Below are 23,688 nucleotides of genomic sequence, written 5' to 3'. Positions count from 1 at the left end.
ACCACGGTGACGGTTAGGAGGGACGTAAAGCACGGGCGTCACTGTGTGGAAGGGGCGAGCGAGAAACGCCGTCTGGCGGACTTTTACAGCTGTTGCAAGGTGTTCGCATAACACAGCTTCACGTTCGGGAGTGTAAAAAGATTGGTGTTTAGGCACTCAAAAATTCATCAACGGCTCTTCTGTTTTTTACTATTATTAGTTGCATTGTGTTTTATTACGAGACAGCAGCGTTTGCCCAGTCTAAAACCACAAACACGAATACCACAAAAACCGAACAGGAATTCCTGTCGTACGACAAAGAACTTTGTTGTGACAACAAAAGTCCTGTTGTTACGACACACATTTCTGTCGGGACGACAAAGCCAATTTTCTCACCGACAAACATTCCTGTACTCACAACAGAACTGCCATTTACACTATTCTTCACAGTGGGCGGTAACATTAAAACCATGTGCCACTGCCCATGGAAAATCAGGATCGCCACAAGACAGGAATTCGGAACGACGGAACATTAAAATCAGGACAGGAATACGACACTCGACAGAGCACCAGAATCACGACACGACAAGAATACGACAAGATGACAGTACGATACGGGAAAATACGGCAGACAATAGAATTTTTTCTTGTCATTTTCGACTGGATGGGCGCTTTTTTTTTTGCATTGTCTGTTGCCTGAAGCTTTCAAATAATTTTTCGGGGAGCATTTCCTGTAATGTTGTTTCGCTCTGAGCAATACAACAGGTTAGTACCCTTGGCGTTAAAGATTTTGCTTTGTCTATTACTGGTTCGACCTACCAATTGTACGAGGCGGTGATTTGCCGGATGCGACGATTGACGATAATGCAGTCGTGTGTGCATCTTTTGTGAAGGCGTTCCGGTGATCACGTGATCTTGTTTCATGTTTCCTGTATTTAGCGGGCTGAGGCATTTTTCCAGAAAAAAAAAAAAAAAAACTTGCAAATTGCTCCACCAAGAAAATGCCGAATTAAGGATTTTTTTCCGGGGCACTCTACAACTTTCTATGATTGATTGTGGGGGTTTAACACGCCGACGCAACGCAGGCGATGAGGCGCGCCGTAGTGGAGGGCTCCGGATTAATTTTGACCACCTGGGGATCTTTAACGTGCGCCGAAATCTCGTTCACACGGGCGTTTTTGCTTTTCGCCTCCATCACAAAAGCGGCCGCCGCGGCCGGGAATCGAACCCGCGACTTCGTGCTCAGCAGCGTCTACAACTTCCTAAATGACGACATTGTAGACATTGTAATGAAACCTATAATTTCAACTGACCCAGTTAAAACAATCAAATACATATTTAGTGTTCGTTTTCGGATAAAACTCGATTCTACCCGATTCTTACATCCCGAACCTGTTTCCGGAGATTTGGGCTAAACCTGATTTCTGCCCGAATGTACCCTTTCAAAGAAGCGATCTGCACAATCGTGCTCTGACGGTCCGCCGTTCCTAACCAGTACCTGCTGGAAGCAAGCCCCGCAAACACAGCTTCCGGACTCACTGAGTATTGGCATGACTCTACAACTCGATACTTCAGGCTGGCGAACGGGTGCGCCCCGGCTAAACAGTTGCACTTACATTCTTGTGCCTAGCTAATGGAGTCTCTTTTGTCGAGAGAACTTTCTCCCAGTGGAGATACGCTCAGCGGTCGGACAGGTCTCTAATGAAGACCGACATGTTGCGCAAGGAGATCGTAATGTGTGTAAACAGAGATGAGCGAAAAATCGATGACCAGCTTTTTGTGAATGAAATGTTTTATTTCTTAGAAGTTATCAATGCTCTTTACCCTCACCATTACTGATTCATTTCCAAACGAACGCAAAATTTTGGTGAGCATTTTTTAGAAAATCCTCACGTCCCCCCGATTACCAGATTGAAATAAACAGCACTTTTATGCGTTAGAGTTAAAAAGCTGGTGATAACCTCTAAAGTAAAATGAGTGTATTACTTGGTACATCTGTGGATTTACCGCTAAAATACCCAAATTTCGGAATGGTTTCACAAAAAAAAAAATTTATCCCCGATTATGTGTTTGAAAAATTGCAGCCGATTTTTATCCCTTGATTTCAAACAAATATGAAACCCGAAAACGGACCCTAAATATATTTAGCAATGCAAAAACACCGATTGTAACTGCATATGGCCATGATAGTACACACTTAGTGCAGTTTCGCTAGAGCTTTCTTGAAACCTTGATTCGAGTTAGCGGGGACAGCTGCGGCATGTACAGACTGTTGCGACGATAACTGGAACATTTTAAAAAAGTTTCCTGAGCGAACCGCCGCTCTGTTCGCGCTCAAACTTGCCACGAAGGTCGCAATTTGTGGTCTATTTTGTTTGATACCGGGAGCAACGATGGTAATTATCTGTGTATTCTGAAAATAATTAAAAACGATTTTCGCCTATGGGAAAATGGCGGCTTATTTGGACGTGCGAGCCCGCGCAAGTTGATGTTGGAACGACGGAACCACGTGCAGAGTAAAGCGCATGTTTGGAATTAACGTACGGAGCCAAATGACGCAGCAGACGATCAGAAAATGCACCGAGAAATGAGCTAACAGACGACCAGAAAACCCGGTTTTCGGGCTCGCACGTCCACATCGCCGCCATTTTCCCATAGGCGAAAATCGTTTTTATTTATTTTAAGGATAAACAGGTAAGTACCGTCGTCTTTCCCGGTGTCAAACAAAATAGACCACAAAATGCGACCTTCACGTGAAGTTTGAGCGCGAACAGAGCGGCGGTTTGATCAGGAAAAATTTTCAAAGTGTTCCAATTACCGTCGCAACACACTGTACATAAAATCCAGACAGTGTTCGCGTTTTACGCACCCAGGCTACACGTGGGTTGTGGGGCCCACCGCAGCTGGGGTGTGCGTGTTGCTTTAAAGCACACACGGATCTTCGAATGCACGTCAAAATCAAGCGCACCCGGAGGTTGTACTGTCTCTCGTTATCACCAGAAGGTCCCTCTTGGCCCTGCTGAGTCCCACCTCTCTCGTAAGCGCTTCCGATTTTCGGCCACTACCCTTCCTCAACACTGTTTTCGTTCACGTTTAAAAGAAGGCCAAACAAACTACAAATGAAAGCAACTGGAAATAAGCAACTAGGGAAACAACTTAAGCGTTTCCGTATGAAACAACTTAGAGAGCCATAGACCTCGAACATTAGCCCTCGATTCGTAATGGACCAAAAGAGAGAAAAAACTGAGGGTTTTCCTTCGTTTCAAAGCCTTCAAGCAAGAAAGAAAACCAGAAACGACTGGAAAGACCTGCCATGAGAGAGACTAATGGTCACGAACGACCTGTCGCGGCGCTGCCAGGGGCCGGAGAAAGCGTTCGTTTAGCCGGGGCGTTTTGTTGACGCGTATCCCAGAGGAACCGACTGCTTCGGGAGCTGGCGCACGGTCATTCTAGGGGTCGAACGAGCGTTTTCGCTCGAAACGAGCTTGACAGCCGCCGTCCGATGGCGAAGAGGCTAGTTTTTGGTCAGCGTTGAAGGTCCGGCCAAATTAGCTTCCTGCCACGAGTCGCGCAGACTCGAAGGCCGTGAGAAATAGCCGCTGAACGACTTGGGTTAATGGATAGGCCAACGCGCGCACGAACACAGACGATCAAGTGGTCGGTTTCGACTGGCGTCCGTCGAAAAGTGAGAAGCGTTGGGTGAAGCAAAAAGGCAATGTTCTCGGGGACGGCAAGCTGCTGAAAGAACGTTTGCAAAACAAGAAGCAAGGTAAATAGGCGAAATGTTTTGGTCGTCAGATGTGGACGAGCCGAACACCAAGCCTGTGCTAAGCTCGATATTAGGTAGTAGTTAAAACTCCTGGTTTAGCCTAAAGGGTGGTTTCACCATGTTGTAAGACTAATACGAGTAGCCTCAAATCAACCTGTGGAAGAGAAAAAGAAATTCAGCGGTTTATGTTAGCCTGATTGGCGGCTGCCCGTTGACGCACTTGCCAATTTGTCCGGGCGTCTGGTACGGCACGCGGGAAGTTAATGCAGCGCAGAATGGTTACGCGCGGCATATATTTCGAGCATGTGGAATTATTCTGGTAAGTGGGGGCCCCGACGTTATCCCAGCGTAAAAATACCTGCTTCTTCAATTCTTGAATTTCTTCAATTCTTTACGTGCTATTCCTATTGTTCTCTTTTTATATACCAGGCCGAGCCAGTTAAGCACTTCGTTTTACTTCACACGAGGTCTTGTCGAATGGTGGCTGGTTTATATGGGCAGTCCGGCCACGGCGACGTGTACGACTTGTTGGGAATCTATGTACTCCGCTAGTTTTTTGTTGTTGTTGTTGTTGATACGGCGTAGACGAAGACAAGTTGATGTAGCCCCCAATTATTTAGATTTGGACAAAACTGAGAGCGCAACGAATCGAGTGGACGCGGTGACATAAGTAAACATCTCTACCGCAACTGTAAAGAGCGGGTGACAAGAAAACAATTCACCGAGGCTGCCTACTCTTGTAAACTTTGCTTAGACCATTGAAGTACAGGTATGAAGACTGCCTCGAAGTTCCAGAAGCTGCGTTATTCTAGGGAGGCAGGGCGTTTCCCTCAAAGGTAAAGTAGCGGAGACATCGCGTTTCAAGGCAAGCCACCGCCCCAGCCACGCCCAAACTTGCATCTCAGAACACGCAAGAAAGAACAGTCGGAACTAAAGGTGTAGGGAAGCAGCAGGCCTCTTAGATTGCACCAGCCTACTACAAACGAGACGTTGTAGAATTGACCCTGAGGCAAGCCGCTAGAAATAAATTACAGTATACGCTGCTATGTACGAAATTACAGGCTCTGGTTGCCACGTGCCGCAATTCAGGCTCGGCTTGTAGACTTTCCATGTTTTGAGATTTTTCGTCTTACGTCCACATTTGCACCGGTGAATCACAGATCTCCATCGGCGCAACGTTGCATCGCATATCCGCATCGCTGGTTTGGATCTCCCGCCTCCTCGGCGTCTAATTCTAATGCACTCCGAGATTTTGCTCAGGCAGAATGCATGACCATACCAGTACACGTACGTACGAAAATGAATACACCGTGCAGGCAAAGACAGCCGGGCAAATCCCAGCTTTAATAAATACCACACGGCGTTGCTAGCCCAAGGTCAAGGAAACCAGACGGGCGTGACCAAACATGCATCGAGAGCGACCCTCACCGTCCCGGAAACGGCAACGGGACCGAGACGAGGATGCAAATACAGTGCTAGACGAAGCACGAATATAACAGCAGTTTTGTTTTTTCTTTCGGGCTTGTAATTTCCTGTCGCAGGAACGGTGCCGCCAACCGCGCGCGTTGAAGCTTCTGGGTGTGCGTGTGGAAGTGCTCCTTTCATTGCAAATGTCGTCGAAAGACGATAGTCGACTGGCGCCCCTGCCAAGTAAAGGCCTGCCTTCTCTTTCCCGCTCACCTCTCATGCTGTTCCTCTTCCGTCTCTGTCCTCCCAAGATAACACACTACAGGTTTGCTCAAGTCAATTTAAATTTACCGCGTTTCACTGCTCCAAGTCGGGTGTATCCAGCGCTGCCGTACGGCGGAGACGCGCGTGAATTGAGGCACCCTACAACAATATATATAGAACCCCGATGCTCTACTGCGCGAGTGTTCCAAGGGGAACGTGGATCCCATCTAGTGGAACCTTTCGTTGCTACTGCCGTTTGACTTCTGAAGTGCCGCCAGGAGGTAGCGCTGGCAACAGCAGGCGACGGTTTTCTGCCGTTAATGTAGTACTGCATTTGCTATCACAAGGACCAGGCATTCATGAATTTTTTTAATAAAGGAACACCGTAAATATACGTGTATTGATTTTCTGTCTTATATTTGCGTAATATTTTGACCTTGTTCTACAATGTTGACAAGTATGAACGCTGACATCGGACTTAGACGTTTAGATTTGTTTGTGAGTATATAAGACTGCTGCGCAACTACGATTTCGCATTGGCCGGGTGGCTGAATCGAGTCAGTCAGACAGACAGACAGACAGACAGACAGACAGACAGACAGACCGACAGACAGACAGACCGACAGACAGACAGACAGACAGACAGACAGACAGAGACAGGCAGACAGAAACAACCAGGCAGACAGAGACAGACAGAGGCAGACAGACAGACAGACAGACAGAAAGACAGACAGACCAAAATTTCTGCGTTTAAGTAGCCCAAGAAAGGCTATTGTCTTTAAAAATACGCGGATTTGAGAGACGTGCGCGCAGGAGTGCATCTTCCCTCCACGCGAGTCTCAGATATGGCAAGAAATGCGTAGGTAAGGAAATCGTTTGGCTCCCCCGCACAGGAATTAATTCCCATATTAACCTGCGGACTTTAGTGAACTCCCTGAAAAGAAAAGAAAAGAAGCTGAAATGCGAAATCTTCGGCAAGTCGTGATGAAGAAGAATACATCCAACATCTTACAACGTATGATCATGCACGGTCAGATTAATTTGTGGTCCCATTAAATTACCGCAACACATTTTTAAGCATTCGTCATCCACCCACATCTCTAGCCCCGTTATTGAAGGAGTCTGGAAAACTGTGTGTTAGTCGGGGATGTTCGATCGATGCCACGACTTCAATTACCCCTAATCAGCCCGAAACTTGATCACTTTTAGCATCCTTATGGTGAACAAAATTAGCAGGGGCTTGGCTCGGCTATGCCAGGATATACGTAGCGTGAGCTAAGGTTTAGCTGCTTATTCTTAGCTTTGCCGGTTGTCTAGGATTAGCTGATTATCATGCTTACTGCTGCTGCAACGATTCCCAATCCAATCCAATTCGATTCAATCCGATCCAGTCGCGGCGGCGGCGGCTCAGACGCGCCAGCTGTGTGCCGTGAGACGTAACTGCTCCTCGCGCATGCGCAGCACGGCTCTCCAGGAGACACGCGAAACTGCTCAACCTCGGCCAGTGTAGCTCACGCTACAAAATGCGACAACAATTCAACGCATTTAATCGAGCTATTTTGTAGGTTTCCAAAAGACGCTCCCTCAAAAAAAAAAAAAAAAAAAAAGAACCTGGCTAGAATCGCCTGCTCGAAAGCAAAGAAATACGAGATAACGATAAAAAAATTGTTCGTTAAGCGCGTTCGCAATGAGAAAAGTATGCAAAGTACGCGATCACTGTGACCCTCAATGTGAGCCCCAGCCGACCAAGCTCAAATGCGTTCCATTTCAGATCATACAAGGATGAGTAGGTTAGAGGATGTCTGAGAAAAATCTAAATCACATCCACGGGGCACGCCGGAGAAGCTGCCAACAATTGTAATAGTTCAAGGATATACGGTATATGGACGAAGAAATCGCAAAACGCCATATTGTCTGCCACCTACTCTGAGGTTGTCCTAGTCTAAGGAAAGAGCACAAGGGTCCCGTTGTTACGTCATTGGAGGAATGGACAACCCGGCCCCTTCACCTGGACGCAGCAAGCGCGACCCTTTCTTTCTGACAGTTCGTGCGCGAGGCAGACCTAACGGGAAGAATGTGACGGCCATCTCACTCCACTTTCCAGTTTTCTCCCACCCAAGTAGGCTATAAAGCCCCCAAATCAGCAATAAAGTTTTACTTATTCATACAGGGTGGTGCGACGATAATTGGAACACTTCAAAAAAATTTTCCTGCGCGAACCACCGCTCTGCGCGCGCTCAAACTTCACTTGAACGTCGCATTTTGTGGTCTATTTTGTTTCACACTGGGAAAACCGACGTCACTTACCTGTTTATTCTGAAAATAAATAAAAAGCGATTTTCGCCAATGGGAAAATGGCGGCTGATTTGGACGTGCGAGCCAGCGCAAGTTGATCTTGGAACGACGACGCCACCTGGGGTATGCAGAGCGAAACGCACATTTAAAATTCACGGTAGGAAGCAGCCAAATGGTGCAGCAGACGATCAGAAAATGCACCTAGGGAGGAGCCAAATGAGCTAGCAGACGATCAGAACACCCGCTTTCACATTTTCTGATCGTCTGCTACACCATTTAACACCTTCCTGCCGTGAATCCCAAACGTGCGTTTCGCTCCGCATGCCCCAGCTGGCGCCGTCGTCCCAAGATCAACTTCCGCTGTCTCGCACGTCCAAATCAGCCGCCATTTTCCCATTGGCGAAAATCGCTTTTATTTATTTTCAGAATGAACAGGTAAGTGACGTCGCTGTTCCCAGTGTCAAACAAAATGGAACACAAAATGCGACCTTCGTGTGAAGTTTGAGCGCGAACAGAGTGGCGGTTCGCTCAGGAAAAAAATTCCCCGCATTTCCCCGAGGGGAAGAATGTGAAAGTGCGAATGCACGAGTTGAATTTGCGCGGTTCGGTAATGTTCGCGAAAGAGAGATCACACACACACACACAACTACAAATAAAGAAAGATGCATTTATTCACAGACACCTATTTGTGTCGTCGTTGTACTTGATTGCTAGAGCGGATCTCAGCTTTGAAATTTCGTGTCAGTACTCCTTTAAGCGGGTGCATTAGCCCTTCTCACGCCCGATTCCTGGCCAATCCCCCACGTGGGTATGTGCCATGTCAGCGGCCAGGCAGCGCGCGCCCATCTCCCCCCGTTGCCAAGGAAGACGAGGAGATTCCTGGCCAATCCCCATCTCCCCCCCCCCCCCCCTTGCAAAGGAAGACGAGGAGATTCCTGGCCAATCCCCCACGTGGGTATGCTATGCGGACATCGCCGGTGGACGCAGGTTTAGGGTCGCTTAAGAAGTGCATCGCACTAAAATTTTCCAATTTTCCAAGTGTTCCAATTATCGTCGCACCACCCTGTGCATTGCCAGCTTTTTGTGCTATCATTGCTTCTATACGCATAATGCATCTTGTGCTGCCATCATTCTCGCCTCAGTAGAGCAGAAAAGGGGCATACTTTTTTTTCGCCGTGATCCAGGGCTGCCTCGATGTCATCACAATATGAAACTCTACGGATACCAGCGCGAAAATCCACTGACGCCCCAAAACGGTGATGATGCAACGTCTGTAATGCCTGCACTGCTTCAGCAACGGTTAGCGGGCCCCACTCGTATATAATACATACCCAATGTCTCCACGCTCGCAATCCCTTTGGCTGGGAAGGCTCTTTGAATCCTCGCGGAATCCATGATATTCAGAAGACGCAGACGTTTGAGTGCCAAGCCGGTTTCGTATTACAAACGCAAGAAACGCTGGCGAAACACGCCGCATCTTAAGGGGTAGTGCGTGCGTCACACATTATGTATGAATTATCAGCGCTTGCAAGCTTGGCGACTGAAAGGTGCGCGGTGATGTGGAAAACATTTTTTCGTCGGAAATCCGACGGTACAGCTGTGCGGTGCGCGCAACCGAATCGAGCTGCGTGAGCTTGATATAGCATTACACACGCTGATTGGGCCTTTTCCGCCCATTAGTACGGCCTATTGCTTATATTTTAATTCGCTTGATACAACAGCCTCGCTATTCCGGCCAATATTCGCTTTCGAGTTTGCTTTTTTTCTGCTGATGTAAAGCACACCACACGTGCGATGAAAGCAACAGCTTCTATGCACCTGCAGTATATCACGAATAGCGTCACATCCGAATTGGGTTAAAAGCGAGCTGAGAACGCCGGAGTCATCAACATAGTTTAAACTGAAACACATCGGATGTTTGCCAGGCTGGAATGCAGAACCGGGATGAAAAGTTTCAGCATATCCCAGTGGAAGCTAAAGCCTAACCGATATTTTTTTTTCTGTAAACTGTCTATCGGCCAAACTACGGCGCCTAAATAACCAAGACATGCGACATTAAAAGCTCGAGAACGCGTTCAAGCTCACAAAATCTTCGAACAAGGGAAGTTGCAACATAAACTTCTCAACTTAACGCCAACATAACCAGCAAAAAGGAACCACCGCTGCTGAACACGAAACCACAATAGAAACATACGAACATAACTTCACAAGCCGCTGGCCCTAACATTCTTGAATAGAAATGAAATTTTAGTGGATTTCAAAACAAAAATGGCATGCGGTACATAAACACCACTAGCATCAAACACGATATTATTGGAATTCAGAAAACCGATGGCGAGTTTTGTATTCCTGGATTCTGAGCGCTGAAAGCGCTATTGAGACACAAAATCCCCGTCGTACTCTAATATAAGTAGACCTATGAACACAGCCATCACAGGATTTACCTCGAAAACCACGCGCAAAGTACATTTTGTCTATACATATTACAAAAGAGGCGCACCGCAGGGGTCGATATTGTCTCCAACATTTTCTCAACTTCGTCATTATGAAAATCACTGAACAGTTGTGTTATCTTCCGGCCCAACAAGCCATGTACGCAGACGATACGACGCTCTAATGCAACACAACCTCACCAGAAGAGCGGGAGGGGACACTGCAAAATGAGCTTGGCACCATCTATGTTCACTTAGCTGCATAGATTTCAGAATATGTTGCAGTTAGTAAGAACGAAGGAAAAGGCGCGGAGTAGTGCGGAAACCTCATTTCTCTCAATATGCATGGTAAAAAAATGCTTAGATCACATCTAAGATTTCTCGAACACGTGGGGAACCAGGATGACAGAAGCAAGCCGACGTCTCTCAGTCTGCGCTATTCGACACGGCCGAAGCAGTTTGGGGTTTGGGCTGACTTTCACTGCATGGAAGAAAGCGCGTTTTAACGACCATTCTCTTAAAAGCGCTTTGATCTGTTATACTATCTGATATTGTTGTACTATATTATCCTATATTATATTATACTATTGTGATGTTATCGGCAGGATCTTTGGACCGTCAAGGAGTCATGAGATCTTCCAAATGAGATAGAGCATGGCGGTACGCATCAAATGGTTTATACGACACCAAAATCATAGAAGAGGAAAACACAAAATTCTCACAGTTTTAGCGGAAGGGCCCGGACTTCACGGGCGACGGCAGCGGCGACCGAGATGAGGCAGCGAAACTGTGGCGCAACAGCAGCAGCGGGCGACAGCGACGATGCTACACCCGCGCCTGTCGTACAGACGCGGAGGACTGTCGACGCCCCATTCGCGCAGGCTGTACCTGGTGATGGGCAGTGGCGTCGGCCTTGTGCACTGGCAGTCCGGTCGACTGCTGCAGCGGTTTCGTCCCTCGAACCGGGCGTCCGACGGTTGTTGTTGTTCCTCTTCTAGTGGCGCAGACCCGCGTTTCTTGGATTGGCCAAGAAACGCGGTGGCTTTTTGGGACTACAACTCCCTGTAGGAATCGACGGTTGGTTGGTTGGTTGGTTGCCTCAGACCATGGCACATACTCACGCGGGGGATTGGCCAAGAACCTTTGTACCTAATCGGGAGTGGAATTCCACGACAGATATTTTCTTTCTCCGCATCAGCGCCTCTTCCTATGCGCTTTGTCCCAGTTTTGCCGTTTTCATCTTCTTCCTTTCCCTGTTACGAAACGGGTTTTTTATCAGTTGCCACTGCTGCTTCTTGTCCTCGGCGCTATGACCATCGGTTTCATCACACCTACATTATATCCTCCGACATCGTATTATCCTATTTTATATTATTATACATTATATTCTCCTACTTTACATTATTATACATTATACTCTCCTATTTTATATTACAAATATTAAACACACGCACGCACGCACACACACACACACACACACACACACACACACACATACATACACGCGTGTCTAATTGTGAGATTTGGTCCAAGTTCTTGAGGCTAATCGAAGAACTTCAGACCAAGGAATTGTACGGAAAAGCAAAATCAATATTTTAAATAATCATTTTGCTTTCGCGAAAACCCAGTTAGAGGCGTTGGCGTTAATCATCCGCTCACGTTAGTTCTTTCATGACTCGCCTAGCGCGCGCACAATGCACCGGCTCGCGCAAGGACACTTGATCGTTGCACTGCGCGCAGTTGTGCTGGCGCCCCACGCCGTAGTGCGTGAAATCCGGCGTGGGACATACAGGCGCCGCTTCAGGAGGTGGCGCAAACAAAGCGCACGTGACGGCTAGCAACCTAATACTACTGGCGGGAGGATGTTCCACCAATACCAAACCAGGGGCACCGAACACGACAGATGAATACCCCACTGTTACAAAAGAAAAATCAAAAAGAAAACAAGACGTATGAAGGAGAACGAATGAGGCAGGCACAATTATATATATATATATATATATATATATATATATATATATATATATATATATATATATATATATATATATATATATATATATATATATATATATATATATATATATATATATATATATATATACAAAAAGAAAGTCCCCTTCACCCCGAGTAGTCCCGAGTGGCGCTGGCTACCACCCTTAAGTGCAGTAAACAACAAATACCTTAACATAAATACCCGAGAAAGTGGTGGGGAAACAGTCCCGCCGGTAGCGTAGTGGTTATCGCGTCAGACCGGTATTCTGCAGGTCGTGGGTTGTGGGTTCCGATCCCACCCGGTGGGCATTTTTTCACAACCTTTTTTCTGACTGAAAAAATTGTTCATCTGTTTCTATGACCCACCACAACCTCCCCTTTGCTTTCCGAGGTTTTCTTGACTGCCAACCCTTATTTTCTCTCTTATTTCACTGAGCCCCTCATTTCGCATTTCTGATTCGCTATACATACATACATAGATATACATACGTACATATATACATATATATATATACATATATACATACATATACATGTACATATATACATACATATACATATATGCATATATACATGTATCTATATATACATACATACATACATATATATATGGCACACAACTAGCCTGCCATCAGCGCAAGGAGTTTTTCTTAAGCGACAACGTAAGCGGTCAAGCCTCCGTCCGGGCCCGGGAGAAATCTATAACATGTTGCCGAAAGGCCTCAACCGAAACGCTATAGTGCCTGCAAAGCGGAACGCAAAGCGCTGCCCTTAACGTGCAAAATTGCTCTAAGCTTCACAATATTCTCTTTGGGTTACCGTTTCTTCTTTCATACAGTCACGAAAAATAAGCGTCGTGGTGGGCAGCTTAATCGTTCTCCTCTTAAGCAAGTGCACGCTTCCAGGCGAAAAAAAGGAGAAACAGAAAGAACGCGCGAACGTTACCGGAATCCTTTTTGCGAAGCCTTCCCCGTTGACGAAGGGTGTCAAGGTGAAGCTCTGTGCATCCGCCTATGCCCCCGGAGCGCTGATGCGTTGGACTCAACACGCGGGGGCGCATTTATTCTTTCCTCGGTCGTCCCACAACATCGTGCACCAACCCTTTCCAGATAAGCGGAAAGCTACGCTTTGTGCATGCCATTCCCCTCCCCCAAAATCCTGCTGCCGGGACTGCGAAGTTGCACCTTTACTGTAGGAACGCTCATTTTAATCATATGAAGAACGCTGTCGGCTTATCGGGTAGGCGGTGTACGGAACCGCCCTGCCGCGCCCGCAGTGACCCGGCCCTGCTCGTTACTACATCTCTTGGCATTCTTGTTTTCGCCCGGACGATTAAACGCCCTCTCTTGAAGGCGACGAACCCAGTGTCAATAGTCGGGTGTTGTAATTTTCTAGAAACAAATGCTAAGCATAACATAAATTTCCCCTTCAACACATTCAAAAGAGGGACTGGCGAAGTTCAGTTGTGATAGGACTTTTCTTTTTACACCGCTTTAGGGGTATTCCTGGCGATCGCTGTGGTGTATTTTATCGGTTCTGCTCGCGTCCGCTTCAGCGAAGTCAAACCTAACAAAATACCCGTTTTATTAAAGCGTATAATATGCCGCGCTTGTTATTACGTTACCGTATGCGCCGTCGCTGCTGCTGGCGTATTCATTACAGTCGTTTGCAATGTATACTGAAGCTTATGCCCGCCCTGTAAGAATGCGGAACAGCTAAAATTCCCTCGGGATAAGGTTCCACTTTACCGGACTTTGATGCGAAATATTGATATTATCCGTAACGGTGCGTTGTCTGGTGTCTGGTTTGCTGAGTTATGGTTGTAGTTGGTGTAACTCAAGAAATGGCGACACTTTCTGCCTGTGCTGACACACATTACGTTATCGAATGAGCGCCTACGGGCGTCTGTCGCGCAACATGCGTGCGGAGTTACGCCAGGGCGGTAACGCGGAATTACTCCAATTCTACATAATTACTGCCGCTATCGCTACACGTCAGGTGGCGTAATTAACTCTGACAAATTACATCGCTTCGACGAAAAATTTAGGTCAAACGTTCCAAATCGTCAGTCGTGCAAGCGGACGTGAGCCTCCGTGCAACGTTCCACACCAAATTGAGCTTGCAGAATTAAACACTGTTGAACGTGGTCGGCTAATCTTCGAAACAATATTCATGCGCCCCTTCGCCCGTGAGAGTTATCGCTTTCATTGTTTTCTTTTATCGCTGGCAGAAGTGTGTTTCTGAAACCATAAGTATAAACGTTTTTTGTTCCACTGAAGTAGCGGCGCTTTATCCCGCTGTGTACCGAGGTCAAAACTTAATAACAACGCGCGAACGCGTGGCTTTCGGTACGGGCAGCGCAGCCTCCTGATAGCCACCAGCGTGACGGGCGAGATTAGGTGACGGCGCTGCGGCGGCTTGGCATGGGATTGTCGATGCTTCCGTGTTTTGGGGGGCAAGGTTGAACGCCGAAAGTCCCCCACCACGACCGCCGCCAAAACAAGACTGCGCTGGTTATCAGCGTCAGATAATGTTTAATACAGGCTTTGGCGGCAGTCGTGGTGAGGGACTTTTGGTGTCGAATCTCTCCCCTAAAAACAAGGAAGCATCGGCAATAACTTTCGAATGCCAAGCCGCCGCAGCGCCGTCACCTAATCTCGCCCGTCACGCTGGTGGCTATCGACAGGCTGCGCTGCACTTACCGAAAGCCACGCATTCGGGCGTTGTTAACAGTTTTGACCTCTGTACCTTAACATATCGACTAAAAACATGAATACTTGGTTTTCGTCACCAGCTTTCTCCGCTGCATATGTACTATGGTCCCTTTGCGCCCTGAAAAGAGGCCGAGCGCTCCGCACCACGACTGCCTAGTGCTAATTAACTCTATGAATGTGGATTACCAGCGAAGCTAATGTGAAAGAGAATTTCCAACGCCGTGCTGCCACTAGCCGTTCCTCGACGTCATTCAATCTCGGTAGCATCGAAGGGCTAGGCGTATTCCTTCGAGGTGGAGAATAGGGGTACAGTATACCTCTAATTAAGCAGAGAATCATTAGCCGTGACGTGCGATTCGAAATTTCTAACGACCCGGCGTCCGAGAGTGGACGATACGTGGCGTGCCCGTTAGGCCAGAAGAAGATAAGTGAAATTTAAAACGAAAAACGGCAAGTTGTCGACTTCAAGCAAGTTGCACACAAACTAGCACAAAAAAACACCCACACGAACATGATGATGATGATTAGTGGCTTTCCCTTTGAATCGGGGCGTCGGTTGTCAGCAACCGACTTGCTGAGCAACACCTTGTCAGCAACACCTCGCGCTACGGAGCGCCCTCGAGCGTCAAAAACACGTGCAACGTGGAGAGTTTTTCTTCGCACTCGCGAGAATTACACGCAGCCCCAGCAAAAATCAAAAAAGCTTTTCTGAAGCCTAAGGGTTAAAATTCGAAGCTTTATTCCGTGCAACCTGAGTCAAAGCCAAAGTCCAAAATCCGAACTGCTTCAACCACGTCGGAATGCCGCAATCGCATAGACGTCGGCTTCACAACGCAAACGGATTTGTTGTGGTTCCGATCAACCACGGGAAGCATTTTTTTTTGTCTTTTTGAGGCGCATAATGAGCCTTCGCTCATCACCATCGTTTTGTGAAACCGATAGCGTAAAGTTGGCATTCTGGTAGTGCGTTTTCATGCCGAAGACAAAAGCCATCATTCAGACATAGAAAGCTTCGCTTTAAAACAAATTAGGTATACAAAATTCTGGTGTGTTTGATGACAACGACGATAGGGATTATTAGAGCCACAATATCATCTTATGATATTAGGATATTATCCCGCCTAACCACTCAGACACTGATGCGTGTGGTTACCCGCTTGCTCAGGTTATAAATATACGAGCTCTAAAACGCATGACAATCGGGATATTAATGCAGGTATCAAACCAACCAACTCAAGCCGGCCTAAATGTCTTAAGCGGCGAAAATCAAAGAAACGGGTACAAAATGTACTCAAAAAATTTACGATCCCTTCCTAGAGAAATTTGAGAGACTTCCGAAACCTAAAAGTGTGTTCAACCTTCGCTGAAATCGCGTCCAATCGATCGTCAAACATTCAAAGACCAAAATCGCAAACGGAGAACGAACCCATGCGTCGATTTCTCGCGCACTAAGTGATGAAGGATTAAAGTGACAGAGTTATACGGTATTTCACGCACTAAGAGACAAAAGTATGCGGTTGTACTGCGTCATCGTGATCGACGCGTGCATTATCTTATGCAGAACCATTCCTTTCGTACCATTCCATACTCTTCGTGATCCATGCGCGTATTTTCTTATCTAGAACCGCTCCCTTATCGCGATTTTCAAGCGACCGTTTTGAAACAATGGAAGGGTCCAGGTTTCACGCACGCACCGTGTGCCAAGAGCTTTTGCCAGAGCTTTTCGGTCGACCAACCGGTCTATGGGGGATGCATGAGATATTTGACAGAACGCTATCGGCCCCACTAAAGATAAAATAAATAAATTATACTGCCTTGCTCCAGATCACAGGCAAACATGAGTAAAAGCCGCGAGAAGATTTTCCGACTCCCGGAGGGGTACCCATGAAGCATAGTGCTACGGGTCGACAGAGGCCGCACGCAAGTGGGTTTATCGGCGTACAGAAAGTTCGTTTATCGCTATAGCTTGTGCATGGTGACAGGGCAGCATGTGACGCGATCGCGGATTTATCACAACGGGCGTCTGCAGCTTTTAGATTGTTTGGAAAATTGCAGAGGACATTGCACCCGTATCTGTGACGTCAACGCTCGTGAAAGCGGGCTGATAAGACTTGGTAGAAAGCCTACCGTAACGAATATTTTGCACATAAGCGATGCCAGATAACGCACTGCGGCTATATTTCCTTTCGCTCTCTTTCACGGCTGATGCTGTAATGTTCGCCTAACTTCATTGTTCGGGATATGCGACGGTCAGCGTGCGGGGCGGGCAGTGTGTGTAAGGTGCGACCTGCCCGTGCGTGCCCATTCCACGTGCCGACTTTGTTACTGCTTGTTTGGTCGTTTCTAGTTCTTTCCGACGCCACTTCACCAGCTAGTGCCGCATTTAATCCCGATTCCCCCTATGTTTACGCGTTTGCTCGGTCTGCCATCGTTGTTCTTTCGTCTTGTTCTCGGTCATTTGTGCTTAGTCGTTGCCGATTCCCACTGGGGTGGCGCACACCTTATGTGGGCTCCACACTGTGCTCCAATAAGTTTAACACGAAATTTTCACTTTGCTACGCTGGTGAACGCGCGCGCACGGCCGGCGTCCACCTAACGCGCACGCACCCGCATATCGTCCGCAAATAAGCGTCCTTGGCTGCTAGCAAATTCGCAAACGCGTTCCATGGCGTTCGAGGAGTTTGATAGCGCGCGTACATCCGTAACAATAAAAAGAAACCAGAGATATACAGCGCGTTTTGTTTTATAGCATGGATCAGAAAAAATAAAATAGTGACTTAGCTCGGCTATGCCAGGATATACGTAGCGTGAGCTAAGGCTCAGCACCCGTACTCCAATGAATTTCAATCCAACACAATCCAATTTAATCCAATCCAATCCAAATCAAATGTTATCGAAGCCAATCCAATGCAAGCCAAGCCAATCCGATCCGATCCAAACCAATCCAATACTTCTCGCGCTTGCGCAGAACGGCCCTTCACGGCACACGCGAAACCGCTCGACCTCGGCCAGTGTAGCTTACGCTACAAAAATGAACAGGAAGAAGTGATTTCCGCACGCTCTTTCAGATCACCCCATCGGCTTATAGCACGAGTACAACAACAGGAATACGAGCGTGCATCAAAAAATTCCCGCGCAGTCTTTGTTGGCCCTCAGCTTCTGTGTAGGCAGTGAAGCAGCAGCATAAATAGTAATTCTAGAAAAAGTACCGGCAGGGAGTCCGGTGCCAAGTTAGCGACAAGGTAGTAAATTTGTCGCAAATTTCAGACTAATCTTTGACAAACCGGTAACACCAGGGTATATGGAAATCTGCACGATCAACAGACACATACCGAAGCATCCTACATGTTAATGCAGTGTGCACATTGCGAGTGTACCTGGGCGGTTAAGAACGAAGTTCAAAGCCGAAGTTTCGCGTTTCCTTCCCAGCCTCAAACAAAACACTACCGCTTCACTGTGCCACAGCATTCTAAGCTGAATTTGTTATTTGTTTCACGAACTTCCGCGTCAGTCTCAGTAATCCAAACACGCCGTGCTGTCTATTGCGCTGATGAAGTTTTATGTATTTATTTTTATTTCGCTCTTCGTTTTAACTTTGTACTAAAACGCAATTTCGTCTCCAGCGCCCCTGGGCATTGAAGGTACAGAAATAAACCAGCAAATAAATAAATAAACGAATAAAAGAAACAAATAAATTACCTTATTTAATTCGCGTACATATCGCGTTGATTTTAGAGAATCCCACACGTCCAGCTGCGGGCGCGAGTTCTGCACAAAAATCTCCAGGAGATGGAAGCGTTCGAGTAAACAGCCTATCCTACTTCAACGCCACTCCTTCCTTTTCGCCTACTACCGTTTTTGCGGCGAATAAATAAACGCCCTGGATTTCCCGGCAGGATACGGGTGCCCCTGCGGTTCTTACGTACGCTCGACCGCCACAGCGAAGCATCCGGTCGGTGGAAGGATGCACGACACGCCATCTTGCTTTCGCCTTCGTTGTAAAGGCACATACGGGCAAGCAACATCCGAATAGACTCGTCACACGTCCTTCCGGAGCCGAGACAAGCCCGAGAGGGAGTTCCTCGCCGCCATGTCCGTTGAAGGCTAAAGTATAAGGAAGTGAGATATCGAAAATGGAGACCTCTGCACCCTGTCGTTATTTAGAATCATAGGATGCCACCGGTTTCGTGCAACAATGACGGCCGTACGCAACAACCCAGGTAGGCATAAATAATATGGCTTATGCCTCGAGGGACTTCGTCCCTGTGGGTTACGGAGGAAAGAATACCCTGAAAAGAACCTGACGTGACTTCTTGCGATGCCGCTCCGCCATTTTAGAGTGGCCATGAAACACACAACTCTTTCCCGTTCTGCCCACTGTGTCTCGCCTCCTGCGTCGCTGCTGATCGGGGACACGAACGACACAGGAACCGACGGACGCCCCCTAATCTGTCGGAAATGGGCCGTACCCGCCTTCTCCGCCGCTACTTCCGTTAACATCGCGGCTCAAGGGGCACGCGAACGCACGAGGAACCGGCGGACGCCGCGAAATTCGTTGGAAATCATCAGTAGCAACCAAACAACACCCACAGAACCATGGTAGCGTTGCATCGATAAAATATGATGACACCTTGGCCACATTTCTTGCAATGCGCGGGGGACTAGCGACGTCGATCAGTATACGTCTTCCTCTAAGTCATCAGTCTCCCGCAGAGAATAACCGCGGACCAGCACAGACTGAACGTGAACGGGATGAGAAGGGGGACTCGTTATATGGCAAGCAATTACGAGGGTCGGTCTTCGAACCCCCAAAGGAGGGCTGCTTTATTTATGGGCCCCTTTAACCATAAACAAAAGGGGGTGCCACCACATCATTACTTCGACGTTTCGGACGGGGACCAACCTTGTTCTAAGGAAGAGGTCCCCGTCGGAAACGTCGAAATAAATTTGTTTCTTTGAGCCTGCTTTTCACATTTGAAACTATCAGTAGCCGAAAAGTATAACTCTCTCTCTCTCTCTCTCTCTCTCTCTCTCTCTCTCTCTCTCTCTCTCTAGTTCATGTATATTCATTAGGAAGGGTTTACTGCCGCCGAAGAGGCAGAAAGGCGCTTAGCGATGGCAGTACAAAGCGATAGGAACGCACGGCTGGCTCTTACGCCCACTTCTCGAGCTCCACGCCGATGATGGTAACTGTCGTGTGGCTATGCTTCATTCTTTCTCGTACGAAGGCCAATCTTGTTCGACGTGTAGATGTTTCATGCGCCACCAACAGCAATCACGAGGCCAGCGTTGATAACGGATATTTGACCGCTATAACCACAACCGTAAATCTGGCTACGTGGCTCGTCTGGCGGCTTTGGTATATCCGTCCCTCTTTTGCGCTAAAATATATGCATACCATCACCGATGATGACAGCGTGTTGACGACGATGTGCGTGCGTGAGGAACGAGGCTGGTGGCACTGTTACATAGCCTTCGGCAAGTAGCTAGATACATAACCAGTCGGGAAATATCCACATACGGCGGCTAATGTCTGACAGTCAGTGCTAACAACATTATACACACACACCGAATATATATATATATATATATATATATATATATATATATATATATATATATATATATATATATATATATATATATATATATATATATATATATATATATATATATAGGAAATGAGGGGCTCGTAGAAATAAAACAGAAATAAGGGTTAACAGCCAAGAAAACCTCGGAAAGCAAAGGGGAGGTTGTGGTAGGTCATTGAAACATATAAAGAATTTGGAAAGAAAGAAAGAAAGCGGAGAAAAAATGCCCGCCAGGTGGGATCCGAACCCACGACCTCCAGAATACCGGTGGGATCCGAATCCCGTGGGTTCGGATCCCACCTGGCGGGCATTTTTTTTCTCCGCTTTCTTTCTTTCTTTCCAAATTCTTTATATGTTTCAATGACCTACCACAACCTCCCCTTTGCTTTCCGAGGTTTTCTTGGCTGCCAACCCTTATTTCTGTGTTATTTCTACGAGCCCCTCATTTCCTATTCTGATTCGCTGCAAGCATAGCGAGGGCCTCGGTTCTGGCAGTCTTGTTGCCATAGGGAGCTGAAGAGGGTTTAACGCTGGTGGACCACTCTCGACATGTCGTACACTCGAGTCACGGCGCGGGGATTAAAAAGAAGGTCCCCTTCACCCCGAGAAGTCAGAGTGGCGCTGGCTACCACCCCCAAGCACAGGAAAAAAATTACATTGACATAAATACCCCAGAAAGCGGGGGGGGAATATAGCCCCGCCGGTAGCGTAGTGGTTATCGCACCAGACCGGTATTCTGGAGGTTGTGGGTTCGGATCCCACCTGGCGGGCATTTTTTCTCCGCTTTCTTTTTCTTTCCAAATTCTTTGACTGTTTTGATGACCTACCACAACCTCCCCTTTGCTTTCCGAGGTTTTCTAGGCTGCCAACCCTGACTGCTGTGTTATATATATACATATATATATATATATATATATATATATATATATACATATATATATATATATATATATATATACATATATATATATATATATATATATATATATATACATATATATATATGGATGTAGAAATATATTGTGCCCTTACCTTGTATCTTTACAACGCGACGACACGTTCTGCCGACCACTCATCGACCAACTGGAAGGTGCAGCATCACCACCCAACGGACGTTCTCACCGAGAACTAAACAAATTTTGTCTTCTGAATGGTGGAGCTCTTCAGCGCCTCCACTATAACCCTACCGGCGACAGATCGGTTCCAGTCATTCCTCGCTGCCTTCGGAACCAGATTTTAGAAGTTTTCCATGACGACCCGACAGCTGGACATCTTGCTTTCCACCAGAATTATGACCGAATCAAAAGCCGGTTCTTTTGGCCGCGCCTTTCGGCCAGCGTCGCTAAATACAATGCGTCATGCCCTTCGTGCCAGTTTCGTAAACGCCCAACCTCGACCTCTGCAGGGATGCTACAACCTCTTCCTTGTCCCCCTGCTCCGTTTGACATTGTTGGCATCGACTAGTGTGGACCTCTTCTTCTGACGCCGACTGGTCATCGGTGGATCGTGACCGCTGTAGACCATTTGACCAGGTATGCGGAAACTGCCCCTCTCCGTACGGGTTGCGCTTCCGAGGTGGCAGATTTTTTCCTCCAAGCTATCTTTTTGCGTCATGGACCTCCTCGCACTCTTAAGTGATCGTGGCAGAACATTCCTTTCGGCAGTCCTTGCGGAAGTCCTTCAATCGGCCGGTACTGCCCACAAAACAACTTCAAGCTACCACCCTCAGAAGAATCGATTGACAGAACGATTCCATCGTACCCTCTCCGGTATGATTCCCTGCTACATCAACCCCGACCAAAAGAATTGTGACATTATCCTTCCCTTTTTCACATACGCCTACAATACTGCCGTTCAGAGTACCACCAGATTTTCACCGTTTTTTCTTGTTTATGGCCGCCGCCCCCCTTCTGTTCTGGACTCCTCTTTCTTTTCCTGCCGTTATCTACAGTAGACAACGCACCGGATCATTTTGTTTGCCGGCTAGGGCATTGTCGCAACCTCGCCCGATTGAGCACTGAGTCCTGCCAGAACGACTGAAAATCTCGCTACGACGCAGCTCACCGAGACGTCTCCTTTCAAACGGGAGATGAAGTGTTGCTTTCGACGCCTCTCCGTGCGCCAGGGCTGTGCGAAAAGTTTATGCCCCGCTTCATTGGCCCCTACAAAGTTCTTACCTCGCCAGTGAACTATTTAGTAGCTTCTACTTGCGGTGCCACCGACCGCCGGTGCCGCGGCGTGGAGATTGTGCACGTGTCACGTATGAAGCCGTTCGTGTACGGTTCTCCATTCCCGTGACTTTCGGCCAGGTAGGCCGCTTCGCCGCCCGGGGGGAAATAGTGTGAGCCCAGTTTCTCAGTCTTATCGCGCAAGCGTAAACATAAATACCCGAGAAAGTGCTGGGGAAACAGCCCCGCCGGTAGCGTAGTGGTTATCGCACCAGACCGGTATTCTGGAGGTCGTGGGTTCGGATCCCACCCAGCGGGCATTTTTTCACCACTTTCTTTTCGACTCAAAAAATTCTTCATCTCTCTCTATGACCCACCACAACCTCCCCTTTGCTTTCCGAGGTTTTCTTGACTGCCAACCCCTATTTTCTATATACATATATATATATATATATATATATATATATATATATATATATATATATATATATATATACACATATATATCACAAATCGCACATAAATAGTATAAGTAAAGAGTCGGATACAGAGCAAGAACAATAACAAAAAAGGTTTACTCACGTAGCGGCAATGGGACTTGCCTTCATCAGAGTACAGTTACACGATTTTGCTGTCACAAACATTCGGAACACATTGCTTATATAGCTTCGGGAAAAACTGGGAAGAGGAGGAAGATGTTTCGGAAACGGAGAGTGTACATACAGTCGGGCTATGCCAATGGTACAACAACAACGGCAACAAAAAAGGAGAGAGAGAGAGAGAGAGAGAGAGAGAGAGAGAGAGAGAGAGAGAGAGAGAGAGAGAGAGAGAGAGAGAGAGAGAGAGAGAGAGAGAGAGGGACAGGGGGAGGGAGGAAGAGAGTGAGGGAGGGAGGGAGGAAGGGGGGTTGATTGAAAAGGCAGCTCTCAAGATTGCACGACGACGGAGCAACGCACGTGGCGTGGGCTGCAAGTTCAGACAATGCGGAAACCTGGACTATCGCGTTTTCAAAAAGAAAAGTATACAATAAGGTATTCAGTAGGTGGGGAGACTTGTTCAGACGGATCCATACAG

The 23,688-nt window shown here is 47.3% G+C and overlaps 1 protein-coding gene across 4 annotated transcripts in view; it reads right to left on the bottom strand.

Moving 5' to 3' along the window:
- The window catches only part of LOC144166705 (putative ferric-chelate reductase 1 homolog), a 116,881-nt gene that overhangs the window by 49,308 nt on the left and 43,885 nt on the right, over window positions 1-23,688 (bottom strand). The window contains exons 1-3 of one of the 4 annotated variants that reach the window (XM_077696219.1): window positions 11,288-11,356; window positions 11,035-11,208; window positions 10,869-10,933 (exon numbers count right to left, since the gene is read on the bottom strand). The exons of 1 other annotated variant lie outside the window; for it this stretch is intronic. In XM_077696219.1, coding sequence (XP_077552345.1) covers window positions 10,869-10,933; window positions 11,035-11,208; window positions 11,288-11,341 — 293 coding nt within the window. In that variant the 5' untranslated portion in view covers window positions 11,342-11,356. Of the gene's footprint in view, window positions 1-10,868; window positions 11,209-11,287; window positions 11,357-13,086; window positions 13,226-23,688 lie in introns of those variants that run through there. 2 more of the 4 variants (XM_077696222.1, XM_077696224.1) reach the window with 2 other exon arrangements.

The sequence above is a fragment of the Haemaphysalis longicornis genome, unplaced genomic scaffold, assembly GCF_048455015.1.
Source record: "Haemaphysalis longicornis isolate Haplotype H1 unplaced genomic scaffold, Haemaphysalis longicornis Haplotype H1 scaffold_184, whole genome shotgun sequence".
In the NCBI taxonomy this organism is placed as follows: Eukaryota; Metazoa; Arthropoda; class Arachnida; order Ixodida; family Ixodidae; genus Haemaphysalis; species Haemaphysalis longicornis.
This window is presented reverse-complemented; position numbering and strand designations above follow the sequence as displayed.